General features: G+C 34.7%; 2 protein-coding genes across 8 annotated transcripts in view; one reads left to right on the top strand and one right to left on the bottom strand.

Annotated features, from left to right (window-relative positions):
• LOC125829951 (G-type lectin S-receptor-like serine/threonine-protein kinase At4g27290) overlaps positions 1-19,902 on the top strand; it is a 320,066-nt gene that overhangs the window by 2,231 nt on the left and 297,933 nt on the right. Inside the window, exons 1-6 of one of the 7 annotated variants that reach the window (XM_049509178.1) lie at positions 6,551-7,982; positions 8,151-8,377; positions 8,490-8,700; positions 8,804-9,041; positions 9,133-9,283; positions 9,473-9,846. In XM_049509178.1, coding sequence (XP_049365135.1) covers positions 6,704-7,982; positions 8,151-8,377; positions 8,490-8,700; positions 8,804-9,041; positions 9,133-9,283; positions 9,473-9,766 — 2,400 coding nt within the window. In that variant the 5' untranslated portion in view covers positions 6,551-6,703 and the 3' untranslated portion in view covers positions 9,767-9,846. Of the gene's footprint in view, positions 1-10; positions 264-356; positions 508-676; positions 1,010-6,550; positions 7,983-8,150; positions 8,378-8,489; positions 8,701-8,803; positions 9,042-9,132; positions 9,311-9,472; positions 9,849-19,902 lie in introns of those variants that run through there. The other 6 variants (XM_049509177.1, XM_049509175.1, XM_049509173.1 and 3 more) reach the window with 6 other exon arrangements.
• Positions 10,308-18,697, bottom strand: LOC125829954 (CSC1-like protein RXW8). The gene is given in 13 exon segments (XM_049509183.1): positions 10,308-10,682; positions 10,770-10,935; positions 11,012-11,245; positions 12,309-12,587; positions 13,247-13,517; positions 13,877-14,154; positions 14,156-14,176; positions 14,627-14,803; positions 15,609-15,818; positions 15,954-16,017; positions 16,439-16,585; positions 17,579-17,966; positions 18,596-18,697. Coding segments are annotated over 12 exon segments (2,160 nt in total). The 5' UTR covers positions 17,860-17,966; positions 18,596-18,697; the 3' UTR covers positions 10,308-10,650.

The raw sequence follows: 19,902 nt of genomic DNA, 5'->3' as shown, positions 1-19,902 counted from the left end.
GTTCTAACAGAGGACCTGTTAACAGATGAAAAGAGGAGCTTGTTACTCAACTGGCCTAAGCGCTTCGACATCATCAATGGAATTGCTAGAGGACTTCTGTATCTCCATCAAGATTCTCGGCTAAGAATTATCCACAGAGACCTCAAAGCTAGTAACATTTTGCTAGATGCTGACATGAACCCCAAGATCTCAGATTTTGGCATAGCTAGAAGCGTTGTAGGGAATGAGACTGGTGCTAATACACACCATGTGGTTGGGACACAGTAAGAAATTTAATACTACTTATTTTTTAGCATTTATATTATGTATATAATATTCTTTATTTAACACTATTTTCTGTTTAATGTGTGATGCAGTGGCTACATGTCCCCAGAGTATGTAGTCCATGGTGTTTTCTCAGTAAAATCAGATGTATTTAGCTTTGGTGTGTTAGTGCTAGAGATAATCAGTGGTCGGAGAAACAGAGGATTTGCCGGTGAAAGTCACAGTATCAACCTACTCGGACATGTAAGTCTTGTTTGTAACTAAAGACGAGTTTTAATTTTGTGGTCACTTATAAGGCAGTTAATTGATAATACCTCATAAAAACGATAGTTAAACTGCATTGAACTTAAATCCATCAGGCACATCAACCGCTACATGTTTCTTGATTATGTACTGATTGTGTTATTGATAGGTATGGAAACTTTACAAAGAAGGTAGACCACTGGAGCTAATTGATGGACATCTAATGGATTCGAGTTATATTTCTGAATTGCTACGCTTAATCCATGTTGCTCTGTTATGTGTACAACAATGTCCAGAAGACAGGCCAGACATGGCTACAGTGATCTTGATGTTGACTAATGATGCTAATTTGCCTCAAGCTAAGGAACCTGGTTTCTTCACAGAAAGCAAAGTCACGTCTGGATGTTCTACAAGCATGAGTTCAACAAACGAAATTACCGTCACACAGTTAGAACCCCGGTAAATTACGTTACATGTTCATTCAGATCGTTCAATGTCAACAAGCTTGAATTACAAGTGTTTGTAAAGTCATAATGGCCTATGTTATATGTTATCTGTTATTAGCAAGTCTTCAATATGGGTGTGTATCAGTATTTAGTGTGGATACCTTTAGTTTTTATTAATTCTAATGTATTTTAAAGTATTCGTACAAAGTACCTATTCAGCATGTGTACATCAAAATAAATGAAAGATCCATATAAAATAAATCAACACAATGAGAGTTCACAATAACAGCAGAAGCCATTGTTGTTGGTGTTTAGAAGCTCCAGTCCCATAGTACTCCATTATTTACAGAGTATCAGTTATGTTGTTCCCATTCTCCGAGTTTACACGATCAAACATCAGGCAGTCACTGCACCAACAATTAGAATGATAGCAGAATGGTTTGATTAAAGTAATGAAATTGCCAAGACTAGAGTGATTGGAAGGATTGCAATTCTAATTTCTTATTTTCTTTCTAGGAAATGTACAAAAGATATTATCACTGCAACTGACTTTATAAATGGAAACAACCGAGATTGAAAGACATAAAACGCATTCACTCAATGCGATTTATGAGTAAATTACTATATTACCCCTTCTGTTTAATATTATTTGTATACTATTTTAAAAATATATTTATTATTACTTTTATAATATCAAGAAAGAAAAATATTTTATCTTTTAAAAAAACGTCATATCGTTAAAAATTTGAAAAATCCTTCTCAAAAACCTAAATAGAAAGAGTTGAGAATGAAAGGCATAAAACGCATTCAGCGAATGCGATTTATGATTAAAATTTTGTGTCTTCTTATTAATTGTTGAAATTACTATATTACCCCTTCCGTTTAGTTTTATTTGTCCACTATTTTAAAAATATATTTATTTCTTTCATTTATTACTTTTATAATATCAAGAAAAGATAAATATTTTATCTTTTTAAAAAAATGTCATGTCGTTGAAAACTTGAAAGACCCTTCTTAGATACCTAAATAAAAAGAGCTAAGAATGAAAGGCATAAAACACATTCACTGAATTCGATTTATGAGTAAGATTCTGTATCTTCTTTTTATTATTGAAATTACTATATTACCCCTTCTGTTTAATTTTATTTGTTCACTATTTTTAAAATATATTTATTTATTTTATTTATTACTTTTATAATATCAAGAAAAGATAAATATTTTATCTTTTAAAAAAAATGTCATGTCGTTGAAAACTTGAAAATCCCTTCTCAGATGCCTAAATAGAAAGAGTTGAGAATGAAAGACATAAAAGATTTATGAGTAAAATTCTGTGTCTTCTTATTTATTGTTGAAATTACTATATTACCTCTTCCGATTAATTTTATTTGTCCACTATCTTTAAAATATATTTATTTATTTCATTTATTACTTTTATAATATCAAGAAAAGATAAATATTTTATCTTTTAAAAAAAATATCATATCGTTGAAAACTTGAAACCCCCTTCTCAGATACCTAAATAGAAAGAGTTGAGAATGAAAGGTATAAAATGCATTCAACGAATGCGATTTATGAGTACAAATTTGTTTTTTCTTTTTTATTGTTGGAATTACTATATTATCTCTTCCATATTTCATTTATTACTTTTATAATATCAAGAAAAGATAAATATTGTTTCTTTTAAAAGAAAAGAAATGTTATGTCGTTGAAAACTTGAAAACCCCTTCTTAGATACCTAAATAGAAAGAGCTGAGAATGAAAGGTATAAAACACATTCACTGAATGCGATTTATGAGTAAAATTCTCTTTCTTCTTTTTTATTGTTAAACTTACTATATTACCCTTCCGTTTAATTTTATTTGTAAACAATTTTTAAAATATATTTATTTATTTCATTTATTACTTTTATAATATCAAGAAAAGATAAAAATATTTTATCTTTAAAAAAAGGACACGTTGTTGAAAACTTGAAAAACCCTTCTCAGATACCTAAATAAAAAGAGTTGAGAATGAAAGACATAAAACGTATTCAGCGAATGCGATTTATGAATAAAATTATGTGTCTTCTTATTTATTGTTGAAATTACTATATTACCCCTTCCGTTTAATTTTATTTGTCCACTATTTTTAAAATATATTTATTTATTACTTTTATTTAGGTAGATGAGAAGGGTTTATTACTAGTGCAAAAGATATTATCACTGCAACTGACTTTCTAACAGATGGAAAGACCATTACTTCATCTGATGGAAGCTGTGAGATGGCTAGTTTCACGAATAATTGGTATGTTGGAATATGGTATAAGCACCATGTACCTTATAAGTCTGTGGTAGCCAATAGAGAAAATCCATTCAACAACACGTCAGGTGTTATGTTGAAAATCATCGATACAGGACGACTTGCTCTTCTCACTGCTGCTAATACAATCGTGTGGTCTACTAATTCATCGAGGCCTTTTGCACAGTTGTTGAACGAGACGCAAATGATACTAAACCTGAGAAGTTCCTGTGGCAAAGTTTTGATTATCCTACTGATACGTTCTTACCAGGCATGAAGATGGGTAAGAACTGGACAAGAATTTTACCTGTCCTCGTGGAAGAACGAATATGATCCTGATCCAGCTCCAGGGGAATATACGTATCATTAGGATGTCATGAGGAAAGGTAAAGTTAAGGTGTTCAGTACTGGACCATGGAATGGACTCTGGTGTACTAGGACTGACAAAAAATACTACTATATATATTTATACATTTAAACTGGATCTTGATGAAAAGAGAGCATTTTACAACTTCACGCTTTTATTCCCAACTGTTAGATTAACAGATCCTTGGTTATGACTTGTGACTATCACATTAACCAACTTGGTAAGTAGGAGTTTTTGTCCACTTGAAAACCACAAGTGTGAGACCCGTGCCGACCCAGACACCCGACTTGAGATCCAACCCTGACCTTGACTCTAATATCTGACCCAAAACCCGACCTCAACCCTAACACTCGACTTGAGACCCGAGACCCAACCCGCCCCGCCCGACCCAAGACCAGAGTCCCAACCCAGACCTGAGACCTGATCTCAATCCGGACCCAACCCGACTCGACCCGAGATCGACCTTGACCCCGAGACTCGACCCTGACACTCGACTCAAAGTTTGACCTCTTATTCTAACTTGAGATCTACTCCCGACTCAATCCAAGACTCGAGAGTTTGGTCTCAAATCGAGGTCAAGAGTCCAATCTTGAATTGAGACTAAGGAGTCGGATTTAGGATTAGTATTGGGAATCGATACCCAAGAATTAAGTTATGATGAAAATTTGAGGCGTGAGGTTCTAAATGATTTTGGAAAATGTTTTTCTTACTTTTTTAACGAAACTCATTTTCCTTAAATTTGAGGATAATAAGTTGATTGGGAAAATATTTTCCAAAATATTTAAGTCAACCAAACATGAGAAAATTAGAAAACATTTTCCTTCATACTAAACACACCCTTAATCTGTAATTACTTTCTAAAATTGGGTGCTTAATCAATATCTTTGTATGTAATACTCGCTTCCGTTATAGAAGATTTTATATAACAGATTCTTCCCCCAATTTTCCCTATTTAATTTTTATCCTCAAATATAATGATCTTTAATTTTTGTCTCTACTGGTTACTGTTCATTTAATGAAAAATTTATATATTAAATATCTTTATCTATAACCTAATTTACTTGCATATGTTTAGAAAAGGGAAAAGGTAGAAGTACCTCTCCCTAGACTATGATCCAAATCTCAGAGACACACCTTAACTAAACTAAGGTTCTATTACCCCTTGAACTCATTTTTTTTGTAATTTTGTACACCTTTTTGGCTTACGCATCCAAATATCTCATACACGCCTCAACTGCATGGAGCCACGGGATGTGCCACATAAGCCAAAAAGTGTACAAAATTACAAAAAAAATGAGTTCAGGATGGTAATAAGACCTTAGTTTAGTTAAGGTGTGTCTCTGGAACTTCAGTCATAGTCTAGGGCAGTGGCGGAGGGAGGATTTTCATCAAGGGGGTTCAATGAAAAAATTAATCACGTAAATAATATTCACAAATAAATTAAATGGGTCGAATCGGATATAAACGGGTCGAATTAAACTGTCGAATCAAGAAGAAAAGGGTTTTTTAATATTTGACTTTATAATTAGGGATTAAACTAATAAATCCTAAATTCCCAATCAACATTTTAATTTTTTGGAACTAAACATCATTTTCTGATTGCATTATTATATTTTAAAATAAATTAAAACGCCTAAAATATAAGCTGATAAAAGAAATGCCTCTACCCGGATTCGAACACGCGACCTCGCGTGCAGTAGAGCAAATTTCCTGAACCCCCAACCCCACTGAGCTACGCCTTTGGTGTATGTTCAGGGGGTTTAGTACTATATATATACACGTATATTAAAAATTTAATCTTATATATATAGTGTAATTTTTCGACAAAGGGGGTTCGGATGAACCCCCTTCGTCCTATGTAAATCCACCCCTGGTCTAGGGAGTACTTGTGTCTTCTCCCATTTAGAAAACTAATGTCTCGCTTGGCATAAGTTTGGTGGTAATTAATTAAGTTCTGCGGTGGTATAAGTTGTGTAGTATCTCATCAAAAGTTTAATGATCTTTTGCCTCGCTCGGCATAAGTTTTGCAGTACGGATTAACTTGTGGTATATGATTGATACAAAAATATAAACTTATGTCAAGCAAAAAAAATATTTTTGATTTTGGTGTCGAGATATTTAATTTGGCACATTATTTTTACTTAAAATGATTGACGGACAAAAATTGAAGACCATCAAATTTAAGGACGAAAATTGAAAGTAGAGGGATTTTTGTGCCAATGACCCTGTGACAAATTTTGTGATTGTGAGGAACCAATCAGATCTTGGTGGACTGGCCATATCATTCTGTCTTGTTTCTCCAAAATGGTCCCCAAAAAACAGTGCTTATGACAAACTTTTACTACTTTTCAAACGTTGGAAGCTATGTAAGCTTCATGAAGAGGCAATTTATAGCCTTCAAATCCCTCATAAGTGATAACGACTATTATAATAGAAACTAGACTAGTACAGTGCCGTGTCATAAAGGCTAGCTGTGAAGTAACACATTTCAAGCCCCGGGTATGGAGCAATCCAATGTGGGCTCAGACACCGGATGGAAACCAGTAAAAGAAAACACAATTTCAAGACTCTGAATTAAACAACACCAAATTAGTGGCAAGGCATCATTGTCATTGATGAAGGCTAGTTTCTTCCTACTTTCCATTTTTCTATAGAGATTAAGTTGATTTTTTCAAAGGTCATTGGTGATTAATTGTACAAGTGGAAGAGTAACTAAAACAAGCAAGCCTCGATTGACCAAGTCAATAAGATGAAGACATTAAAGAGGTCATAGTCAAGTGAGAATTTTCTGAGTCCTTACTCACTTATTCAACTTAACCTGACCTTGATATTTCGATGGAATTAAAATTCGAAAAAACACATAAAATATAAAAAAAAGTATCATTCTTTTGGAGATAAAATAAAAAAAGAAATGAAAATGAGTTGCATAAATTGGGACATGGAAGTGATATATACATTCTAGTTATAAATTAGCAGCCAAAATCCCAAATAGTTTGATGTGACTTTAAGGCCTTCAGAACTAGCTAGATTTACACTGAAAAGGTCAGGTTACCTCCAGATATCTAAACCTGCATAGGTTAGGTTGCATGTGATAGAACAGTTCTTAATGGAAAGTTTTGTGCTTATATTGCAGATATTGTTATGTTGTTTTGTATGCTCAATTACTAGTGCAAAAGATATTATCACTACAACTGACTTTCTAACAGATGGAAAGACCATTACTTCATCTGATGGAAGTTTTGAGATGGGATTTTTTTCCCCGGTTAGTTTCACGAATAATTGGTATATTGGAATATGGTATAAGCACGATGTACCTGATAAGTCTGTGGTATGGGTTGCCAATAGAGAAAATCCATTCAACAACACATCAGGTGTTATGTTGAAAATCATCGATACAGGACAACTTGCTCTTCTCACTCCTGCTAATACAATCGTGTGGTCTACTAATTCATCGAGGCCTTTGGCTGTGAAGAATACAGTTGCACAGTTGTTGAACTCGGGGAATCTTGTCATAAGAGATGCAAATGATACCAAGCCTGAGAAGTTCCTGTGGCAGAGTTTTGAATATCCTACTGATACACTCTTACCAGGCATGAAGATGGGTAAGAACTTTGTAACTGGACAAGAATTTTACCTGTCCTCATGGAAGAACGAATATGATCCAGCTCCAGGAGAATATACATACCGTTGTGATCCTACTGGATATCCTCAGAATGTCTTGAGGAAAGGTAAAGTTAAGGTGTTCAATACCGGACCATGGAATGGACTCCGCTGGAGTGGCGTACCAGGATTCATAAAAAATACTATTTCCACATTTAAGCTAGATTTTGATGAAAAGGAAGCATTTTACAGCTTCACGATTCTGGGTTCTGTTATGAGCAAATTAACCATAAAAAGTAGCGGTGAGCTTCAAATTTCAATGTGGGTTGAGAATAGACAGGAATGGCAAGATATTCTTTCTTCATCGGTAGATACTTGTGACAGCTATGGAACATGTGGTGCATATGGTAGTTGCAACAACACACTCACTCCTTCGTGTAGCTGCTTAGACACGTTTGTGCCTAAAGATCCAAGAAATTGGGCAATGACAAATTGGTCCGGCGGGTGTATTAGAAGGAAACCGCTTAATTGCCAGAATGGAGATGGATTTCTCAAGTACTCTGGTATAAAGCTACCAGATACACAGTATTCATGGTTTGATAGGAGTATGACACTCCACGAGTGCAAGCAAGCTTGCTTGAGGAATTGCTCGTGTATGGCTTACTCAAATCTTGATATACGCAATGGTGGGAGTGGCTGTTTGCTTTGGTGTGGCGACTTAATTGACATTCGAGAATTACCTGGAGGACAGGACATTTACATAAGGGTTGCTACCTCAGAGTTAGGTAACATTTGTGAATTTGATCAAAGTTGGAGTATTAGCTGAATGATTTAAACTTCCCAATTCTCAGATTTAGTTGTATTCTACTTAGATATCTGTTAAAAGTTCACACAGTATATGTTCACTCTTCCATGTCTATTTAGTTTATTTCACCCCTCCATGTTTTGTTCAGGCTCGAAGAAAACAAAACTACTCGCGTTGAGTCTGTTACTGTTGATTGGAGTGACTGTGACTGGCCTGACCATAGGGATGTATATTTGGAAAAAGAAGAAGAGGAAGATGAATTTGAAAGATGACCTAGACCTCCCACTGTTTACCTTGTCAACTCTAACTAAAGCATCCTCTAATTTCTCAGTCGAGAACAAGATTGGAGAAGGTGGATTTGGATCTGTTTACAAGGTAACATCTTAAGTTTATGAATCATTCTTTCAGTAAATAATATCTACTATTATTGACAGTAAACAGATGACACTTACTGAATCGCTAAGCCAGATATATGTTGATATTATAGGGAATCCTGGAAGGTGGACACGAAGTAGCTATAAAGAGGCTATCCAAGTCTTCCTCGCAAGGAGTTAACGAGTTCAAGAATGAAGTTATTTGCATTGCCAAACTTCAGCATCGAAATCTTGTGAAGCTTATAGGTTGCTGCATTGCAGGAGGAGAAAAAATGTTGGTCTATGAATACATGTGCAACAGAAGTCTAGATCTCTTCATATTTGGTCTGGTTACTCTCTCTTAACTCGAAGAACCTCTATTAATACAAACAGTAAAGTTGATAGTTTAATCACATTATCAGTGTTCTAACGGAGGACATGTTAACAGATGAAAAGAGGTGCTTGTTACTCAACTGGCCTAAGCGCTTCGACATCATCAATGGAATTGCTAGAGGACTTCTGTATCTCCATCAAGATTCTAGGCTAAGAATTATCCACAGAGACCTCAAAGCTAGTAACATTTTGCTAGATGCTGACATGAACCCCAAGATCTCAGATTTTGGCATAGCTAGAAGCGTTGTAGGGAATGAGACTGGTGCTAATACACACCATGTGGTTGGGACACAGTAAGAAATTTAATACTACTCACTTCTTAGCATTTATATTATGTATGATATCCTTTATTTTACACTACTTTCTGTTTAATATGTGATGCAGTGGTTACATGTCCCCAGAGTATGTAGTCCATGGTGTTTTTTCAGTAAAATCAGATGTATTTAGCTTTGGCGTATTAGTGCTAGAGATAATCAGTGGTCGAAGAAACAGAGGATTTGCCCGTGAAAGTCACAGTATCAACCTACTCGGACATGTAAGTCTTGTTTGTAATTAAAGACGAGTTTAAATTTTGTGCACTATATGGTAGCTACAGATATTTCTCTATAATAATTAATTGATAACACCTCGTACAAATGATAGTTAAACTGCATTGAACTTAAATCCATCAGGCACATCAACCGCTGCATGTTTCTTGATTATGTACTGATTGTGTTATTGATAGGTATGGAAACTTTATAAAGAAGGTAGACCATTAGAGCTAATTGATGGCCATCTAATGGATTCGCGTTATATTTCTGAATTGCTACGCTTAATCCATGTCGCTCTGTTATGTGTACAACAATGTCCAGAAGACAGGCCAGATATGCCTACAGTGATCTTGATGTTGACTAATGATGCTATTTTGCCTCAAGCTAAGGAACCTGGTTTCTTCACAGAAAGCAAAGTCGCGTCTGAATGTTCTACAAGCATGTGTTCAACAAACGAAATTACCGTCACACAGTTAGAACCCCGGTAAATTACATTACATGTTCATTCAGATCGTTCAATGTCAACAAGCTTGAATTACAGTGTTTTGTGCTGTAAAGCCATAATTTCCTATGGTATCTGTTATTAGTAAATATGGGTGTGTTGTAGTTTTTATTAATTCTAATGTATTTTGAAGAATTCGTACAAAGTACCTATTCAACATGAGTACATCAAAATAATCGAAAGATCCATATAAAATAAATCAACACAATGAGAGTTCACAATAACAACAGAAGCCATTGTTGATGGCTTTTAGAAGCTCCAGTCCCATAGTACTCCAATTAAGTACAGAGTATCAGTTTTGTTGTTCCCATTCTCCGAGTTTAGGATATTCATTAACTGTGGGGTTCCAGTTATACGATCAAACATCAGGCCGTCGCTACACTAACAATTTGAATGATAGCAGAATGGTTGATTAAAGTCATGAAATTGCCAAGACTACAGTGATTGGAAGAATTGCAATTCTAATTTTTTATTTTCTTTCTAGGAAATGTACAACTACAGGCAAAAAGATAGAATAAAAAAAATCCTCTGATAGAATAACCTGTAAGTATCTCAACTATACATGTAAGAACATCATACTCTAACAGAGAGTTTCATTATTCATGGAACTATCATCTGTACAAAAACTCAATACGTCCATCTTCTCATCTCTATGTGAGACAGAGATAATCTAAACACTTCAAAATCTTGCTTCTCCAGGAGCGCTTATAATAACTATCTCCTGTGTATACTAAAAGTTTCTATTCAAGATATCGTCTGCCTTTCCTCCAAAAATAAATAGGTAGAAGAATCACAACTAGCAATATGTAAATGCCCAGAAATTCATATACTTGATAATGATTCTCCAATTTTCAACGTATGTTGAACCCATTAAGAAGAGAGATGATGGACAGGGCTTTTCCCTATAACTAACAAGGTGTCACGAACATTTTAAAAGACATGCAAATAAATAGAAATTGTAGCATAATAAGTCATTTAGAAATTTGAACCTGGATTAATTTCTAGGTCTTCAAGCCTGCAGTTATTATTTGGGGGCATAGGATCACCCAGAGTGCGGGATTTGGATTTAAACTGTGTATAAGATGTTGTGAGTTTTTGGTGGATCTCTTTCATTTTCCCATTTTGTTCATCCTGCCGGTCCATTTCAATAAGAATCTGTGGAAATGAACACATGGCATAAGAGGCATACAATGGAAAATATTCTTTAACTGAATGTAGCAATAAAATATACCTGAGCAGGGATTTGCATGAATAATGGTTGAAACCTTTGCCTGCAATACTCATTGAAAAGGAGTGTCATGATTATCAGCGGAATTACGAAGCTTGACGCCACTGTAGACTTTTTTAGTCCAAAGACTGCCATGGCTATAACTTGCATCAGCACCATTGAGAAAATTGTTGCGTTGTGCACAATAGGCCAATAAGTTCCCCCAGTTTGATATTTTGTTACATATACGTTGAGGATCTGAAAGTTTTAGTGAATTGGGTGTTACAAACACAGGCTACAAGTGTGGATGCAGACATTGATATTCAGGTTAAACATAGCAGTACAAAAAAAGATAAATCAAAAACGTTTCTTGAAATGACTTCCTGTTCTTTTCTGACCCGTTCAAGATAACATTCACTTGCTAAATAGAAAAGTCCTATTACACATATTTTTTCATAAATCTATTATTCCTAACTGTTAGATAAATAGATCCTTGGTTATGACTTATGAACATTAAGTAGGATTTTTTGTCACCTTAAAAACCGCAAATGTGAACTTCCTTACAGTACATGCATCATCTTGTTGCCTTTAAAAACAAAAGCCTTTACTTTTCATGCACAATGTCATTAGGGAATACCAAGAACATTGGGATTCTCACAAAAGTAAATCTAATAATCTAAAGATAATCAAAGCTTCTTGCTTCTATGTAATCTGTTCATTACATTTTTTTCGCCTGTTTATTTTAAGTAGATATAAGATAAGGTTGCATAACAATCTTCGAAATACTGAAAGGCCAAAAGCACAACTACCGGGTCACTAAATGCTCAGAGGTGATACTACTTTAGTACCAAATTCGACTGTGTGGATATTATTTGGTAATCATATTTATAAGAGCTCATGATTTAATTTTATTTTGACTTTTGGTCCTCCTGCACATAACTGTGGTACAACCATAAAAACTTCAGACAAATTTATTCAAATTCAGCTACAAAAGCACAACTCAAACACAGCTAACATCTCCAGAGGTATCATTTTTCATTGATTTCAGACAAATGAGAAATGCAAGCAATTAGAGGCGAGAAGCAAGAAGCTCATTGAATTTCAAAATATAAAGGCAAGAACAGGTATCTTCAATAATCTACCCTTACAAAATCCAGGCACATCTTGATTTTCCATTTTTCTTATTGTTGGCTCAAGAAATTACTGATGTTTTTCAAGATCCTTAACCAATACATTTCATATGTTAAATAAAACAAAATTGGAACATAAAATAAGATTAAGAGTATAGATGGAATAATTCAGAAGGGGATGGGATGTCTACCTGATTACGGTATACAAGGTAAGCAAGGGAAAAATAAACCAGCAAGAATGGCAGTATCAAAGGAGACAATGTGGAATACACAAAGCCAAAAAGCCCAAATAGAAGGATCCTCGGAACTTCTGTGTGGTATGGAAAAGTCAATGTGCCATATGTAGTGACATCCTTGTTTCTGAGAATAAATATATAGAATAAGTTGCAGAGTAAACCAAACGGTTGCATGAGTTCACATGATAGACTTGCCCAGCCTGATGTCAAAACATAAGTCATAAAAAAGGTGGCCTGCAGAAAAAAATTTAATTAATCATCACACACTTGGTGAATTCTTCAAGTTGCAAGGTGAAGGTGAAGGGATCAAAACAGGGAAGCTCCTTGTGTAGGAAAAGTACTCAATAAGGAAATTTAAACAGAAGGTATAAAGAGAACGTAGGTGTAGTTTTCCAGGGTCTCCCGCTTCCTAATTGGACAGCTAAGAGGCAGTGATGACACATTACTAGCTGCAGTGTTTGTTTAACTTCCTCTTAGATTCTCATCACAAGTTGGACTAGTGGAAGTTTCTGTCCTTAATCATGTCTAATGATGTAGGAAAGGGGACATGTACTTTCCACGAAGTACTAGTACCTTTCCATCTTTTTCCTTCTCACCCTATTAATCTTGAATAAAATGTGGTCCAACTGAAAAATGAGTTTTTCCAACCACATACATGAATCATAACTACACTTCAGAAGACTAGCCCTCTAGCATCCATCAACCCAATAAAAAGGCTAAAAATAAACCTAGTATTAGCGTTGTTGTTTTCTCTAAGGAAGAATTAATAGAACATGATGAATTCCTTAAATCAAATATTTGTCGGTTTAATATTTGAGGATTGAGGATAATAGTTAGCGCAAAGGGAAAGCAGGTAAACACACATATATATGCACATAGAGGAAGAAGGTTACCGTTGATGGTACTGCTGTTGCAAGTAGGTAATTTACATCCTTAAAAATCTTACTGAACCTCTCAATCACAGAGCCCGAGAGGATGTTACCAAAGAAAACATTCCAGATGAAGAAGCACAAAACTTTTATGCTTGCACTCCTCTTCCTACCACTACGAGAGGTAGAGCCTTCCAATGTAGAAAATAGCAACATTATTGGAGGAACCATGTACATAAATATTATTAACACGACACTTGGTAGATATCCCGTAGCCAGCTGACTCATTGCTTTCCTGCAAGAAAAAAAGGGATAAAAGATAGCCATATTGCCCATGGATATAGCTCAGACTTCATAAATTGGTAGTATTATTATCTATATCTAGGCTGACGAGTTAAGGTTATTACATAGAATGAAAGAGAAGCATTGAAGTTAGTAGCAGAATGAAAACAGTGCATAGAGGAAGCTGGTAAATCATTGTGAAAAAAAAGTCAACCTTGAATCAAGAAACGTAACTTTATTTCCTCATGCTCTGTGTGTGAGAGAGAGAATGATCAATAACTGTACTCCTTTCAAAAATAGATTTCCAATGTAAATTTAAAACTTAAAAAATTAGAGTTACAATTTTACAAAAATAGGCAGTGACGGGATTACCTCTTTAAAACTCCTTTAAGAAATGGAAATGTCTTTTGAAGCTTGTCGAGGTGAACAAGACCTTGTGTTAATGAAACAGGCACAATGAAAAATGCCACCAAAGCCATCGAGGCCACAAGAATAGCTACTTTGCGGATCCAAAGGAGTCTATATGGGACACAAATGTTTGACCAATACATATCACCTGGTTCTGGAGAAAGATTTGTGACCCATGACATAGGATTTCGAGATTGAAGGCTCTGAGAAGCAACCAAAGCAGCATAGCGAGTCCTGAAAAAAAACTAAAGCAGCTGCAGACTCCTGCAAGAAAAAATTGTGTATTCATTTCACTTCTTATTTTGTCTAGCCTCATGAAAAATGAAGCTAATTCAAAATTTTCAAGACAAAAGAGTCGAGCACACCAAAAGCAATATGAAGTATATAACACTGTAATCTATTTAGTTAAATCAGGAACAAGTGCAACTTAGTGCTGTTTCCTTCTGTTGAAGATTAACCAAACTTAGAGCTGTGCATTGAAGTAACCTTTACCAAGCATGAGAACTCAGAAGTTAATAGTTCAGCACATGTCAAGCCTAAAATGAACCCAAACATAGTTTCAAGAAGGTAATGTTTCACCTATGGTGTATTGACTTGGAAACTCTCTCTGTAGATGCTATGGCTTAAATCTAACCCACAGTGGAAGTCATGGCAATCATATGAAATCTGCCTAGCTGCAAGAACAGATGAAAATAATAAGAATCACTCAAATACCTTTTTCCTCAAATCTGAACCGCCAAAATCACTTCTTCCTTTGTCACCTTCCGCATCCATGGGAAGCATGCTGAACGATGCTGTTGTTCCACAAAGACCACATCTCATGGAATTTGATCCAATATGTAGTTCCCTAGGCGTCAGTTTTAGCATCTTGCACACCTTCCCTGCATCAGTCTGCAGTCATGCAACATGTGTCATATTAACAACCAGAAGAAAGAAAAAGGAGCAATGTCAAACCACTAGTTCAAGCAGAAGATAACTACTTTTGTTTAGCTGACATACATATGCTTTATGAGGAAAAACTAGCAGAAGATAGAGGGACTCTGGGGTGTTCTATTACTCGAATTGTAGCTTTTTAACTAGGGGCTAGGGCCATGGAAACTCATCGGAGTTGGCATTACAATAAAAAACAATCCTTGATCCTGACAATAATGGCAGAGAGCGTATTATTCAAGAGAAAAATTTATTTAGATAATATTCCTGAAGCTTCAGACACCATATGTCTACCATGAAGAAAACTCTCTCATATTTCTAAGGAGAATCACTCGATTCCAATGTGGAAAACATATTGCCAGCATCAAAACCAACCAACTCCATTTTGCAGTTAAATTTTACCATATCATGCAGTTTCAATACCATTTACCTTTTGAGCTTTTATATCTCATGGATGCTACAAGAAAAAACGACTTAAAAGTCTTTGACCTAATTTTTTGACAAACATCTATAGCAAAATAATACATAGCGCCGGGTACAAACAACTCGAAATCACTTTCTCACCATTATGGCCTCACAAAATACGAAGAAACTTATAGAACATCCCATCATACAAAGTAAAAAATTTCAGCTCATATTTATATTTAATTGGAGCCAGAAGAGGATAATAGATGTGTTATAGAAGAGAAACTTAAAGACACATCAAGCTTTGAGATCAAGAGAAATATTTCCATAATGAGACTACCAAAAAGGAGTTAAAACCCACCACCAGTTTCTGAACAGAGCCAGATCGATAAACGATTTGATGAGATAAAAAACTTGATGCATAGAAATTTGTGAAGAATCTTGCCACTGTTCCACTGTATGATTCTTCTCGCGACCATGGGATGGCACGAACAAGAACTGTGAAATAACTTGGGTTGGAAACAGATGAAGTAAAGTAAGCCAGCCTCATCCTTGAAATGCTTTTGTACTCCTAAAAGCAAGTGAAGACCTTTTATGAAAAAAGAACAGACATAACATACATACTACCACATACTAAGGATCGCATATGAAATACATACATTTTTAAAGAAAAAGTAGCAAATGGAAATTAGTTGTGATTTCTTACAAGGTATAGAAGAAAACAAGAACAGCAAGATACGAGGTACAACGCAAGGCAGTGAGCCCAAAGCCTGAAGAAGATGAAAGGAATATGTAGGTGAAACTGAATCAGATTAAAATGGAGCAACAGGTTAGAAAACTACCTTCTACTGTTCTACATATGCTTCCTTGGTCAACTTACAATTCACAGTCTCTTTAGTTATTATACTTTTTCTATTCTCAGTAAAATTAACTTCAGGATTACTTTTTCTTGAGAAGGTAATTAAGGACTTAAAAGGGTCTCAAAAGTCAAACAAGACAGAAAAATGCATTGGAAGACTTGCAGACACTTCCAGGAAACAACAAATAGAAGCTTTTAGTTCCTCCTTCTATTTTCAAAATGTGAGAAAAAAAATCCTCTTGCGATATGCATCTAAGTATGTCTATTGAGAAGAGAAAAGACTAATCAACTGCATTTAAATCATTATCAGCAATTTTGTACACATTTCATACCATCTGGATCCTTCCTCAACATTCGCAATGGTGAATACCTCCAATGTCTCAGCTGGAATCTGGTGACGCTGCATCTCTTTTCCAAAATAATTAAGTGGGAGCACAAGAAAATTGCATACAATGGCTGCAATGGAGAATATTCGGAAACTGTCCACAATGAGCAGCAGGAGAGTAAGTTTACTGCAATAGAGTAATGGTTCATAGACATAACAAAATGCAATAGAAAGATTGTTCTTCAAACTGAACTTCACAACTGCACCATTGGAAGTGATATAAAGTCTGAAGGTTAAGAGAATTATCAAGAAAATGAGGTTGAACAACAAAGTACTAAGCAGAGGTATAAATGTTTAACCATACTTTCTAAGTAACATTTAAAACGACTTCCACAGGCAATGAGACAAAAAGTGTAACACTATTATAGGTAGTATTTGATAAATTCACAAAAAGTATAACTAAGCTTCTTTGGTCACAACATTCTCACAATAGCACACTATGCATGACTCACTTTACACAAGCTACACAGATCCACTATCACCAGGAAAAACACCAAAATCACTTAAACAGAACATACATATATATATATATCCATTGCAGTTCGTTAAACCATCATAAATTATCAGAGTACAGATTCCCTTTTTTTTTGTTAAATCTTCTTTTACTATGCTCCCCAAAACCCCAATATTGGCCAAACTTATTGTACTACCTTCTCATCTCACAGCTTCTGTACATCCTTACAAGACAAACCAGACAGCTAAATATTCAACAAAAAGTTTCACCAATGTAATTCAATCATGCATCCTTTTAAGGGAATAATGACAGGGCAATGACAGTAAGGCAATAAGCCATGACTACTATTTTGGCAATAGGTAAACAACTTCAAACTAGACAATACAAAAATATGGATTTATGCAATATATACTAATCGACCATGCAAAAGTATGCAAGCTCCTTTACTTTAAATTATATGCTTGCTGAATTTTTCCCAGCAAATGATGAAAATACTCGAAACGGAAACAAATTTGATAGAAATACTTTAGACTAACTCATTTAAATTATATCAGATTATCAGGAGTTAATTGACTTTTTCTTAAACACTAGAAAATCTAACAACTAACAAAGTGCTGGGCATTACAATTTCACCTGAAAACAATCATCCGCACGAATACCACTGCATCCAAGCCACCAGTAGCGCATATTTCTTCATCAGATGTCTCCCATGCCTTTAGGATCCAACTTGGAGAAGGAACAAATCGATCAAACCGAAAGGCATCCTGTTGTCTTGATCTTACCTGAGCAATCTTCGCGCCAAAGTAAACATTGACAAAGCTTGGTTGTTTCCTTAAAACCGAATACAAGGAGAACAGCACTACGCTCACTGCAGTATTGATACCAGCAGAAGTCAACAGAGCAGCTAGCTTCATCTCCGTCCCCAAATATTTCAGAAACCTCAATAATTAAGACATGTCAATGCCTCTGCCTTTGTTTAAATATTGAAAAGATCTTGCTTGATGCAGAAGCATGAGAAGATCTAAGATGCAGCAGCAAGTTTGTTGCATTAAGGTTAAGAAACTGCAAAGTAAAAGCACAGTGAAGGATTTATGATTTGCACATTATAAACAACTACTTATCTGGTTATAAACAGCTGAGAAATTCTACAATTAGACACACAAAAAAGAACAATCAAATAAACAAAACAAATATAACATAGGAAAACTTCAGCCTTACAAGCATGCTCATTTCAAATATCTCTGATCCACACTACGCAACTTAGCATACTAAAGTGTATAATCAAGTCAATATAATCCAGTGACAATTCGCTATTCCGAGCATACATAACATGCAAAACCAAAATCAAGTAAAAACAAAATAAATAATTTACAGTTAATGTAACGCTCACATCCATGTTCTTCACACTATTCAGTTTCTGAAATTGCAAAATTTTACATCTATTTCCTTGGAGATCAATTCAGAGGCAATAAACTATCATGAAACAGCAAAAATATCATACACATTGCGTCCGTTACTTCTCAAAATTCAATAATTAATAAAAGTAAATCAAAACGTTACCGAAGAAGACAATTCCAGAACGAAATCCGACGAACAATTAGAAAAAACAGGAAAAATTACCAAAAAAAATAGTAAAAAGAGAACAATCACCTGAAATTGAAACCGCTTCCTATTTCAGAATGACGAAATAACGAATCCGAACGCAAATTTTTAAAAAATGAAAAAATCGATGAATGTTTAAAGCAACAAAAATAGTGATTGCTTCAAACCAGAAGAAACCCTAGAAAAATTGTTCTTCCGTTTTTTTGATTTTGCGTTAGGATTTGGGAGACGAGAGAATAGGCTCTAATTTTTCGGTAACAAGGAAAAAACAGTGCGAGAGAGAAGAAAGGCGCGTCGATTGCGAGTGTGCGTGGATTATAAAGAAGTGAGATTCTGTGGGCCCAATAAATAATTTGCCACGTGGATTTAGAGAAATGAGGAAAGTGTAAACGGAATGGAACCGCTCTTAACTGTCAATGTCCCGGTTTTTTTTTGTATCAGTTTTCATGCATATTGAACCGCTGCATCACCGTGTTGTACCTAATGCATAATCTGAGATATATGGATATGGATATAGTTAAGTAATACTCCATTCATTTATTTTTACTTGTTTCGTATACTAAAAATAGTTGTGAAACTTTACGTATTTAGTTTGAAGAATTAAGAAATAATATATTATTTTGTTTCTATTTTATCTTTATTAGTATTAAATATTATTCATTCCCTAATTTTTGGATTTATTGTTTCTTGAGGATATGAGTATCAAGTCAAACATAAATAAGTGAAGGCAGACAAAGAGAGTAATTTTATGTAATGAAAAAAAAGATACTTAACTTTTAAGTTGATACTAATATAGTTAAGTATTTTTTATTATAGAAACTTGTAGTTAAGTGACCATTGAAATTAACTTATGAAAAATCTACCTATTTATTTGTTGAAGTGTGATCATATCATCTAAAAGTTTAAATTGTTATAAAGAGCATACAACACGCTTTCACACGTATGAGCCTGATTTTTTTTCATGAACAAGCATGTGAAAATTCTTTTTGATATGAGTGGCTAAAAGCTTAAGATGTTAGAGAAAGTACATAACATGCTCTCTCATGTATGGGCTTGATTTTTTTTCATGAGTCAAGCATGTGAAAAATCTTTTTGATATGGGTGACGATGAAATTCTATTTCAGACTTTTTGCCTACTCTGATGTCATGTTAAAGTGTACGATCATTTCATCTAAAAATTTAAATTGTTAAAAAAATACATTTTTATTATTTAATTATATTCAGAATATTCTTTTGTTAACCCACCCTGCTCCTCCTTTTTTGGACACTAAGATGATCATTCCTTATTGATGCATTTCAATATTCATGATGAATTCTCCAAATTCATCAAAAATGAAAGAACATGTTGATTTAAC

The sequence above is a fragment of the Solanum verrucosum genome, unplaced genomic scaffold, assembly GCF_900185275.1.
Source record: "Solanum verrucosum unplaced genomic scaffold, falcon-dt-bn FXZP01000282.1, whole genome shotgun sequence".
NCBI lineage: Eukaryota > Viridiplantae > Streptophyta > Magnoliopsida > Solanales > Solanaceae > Solanum > Solanum verrucosum.
The sequence above is the reverse complement of the archived record's forward strand: the minus strand, read 5'-3'. Positions and strand labels throughout refer to the sequence as shown.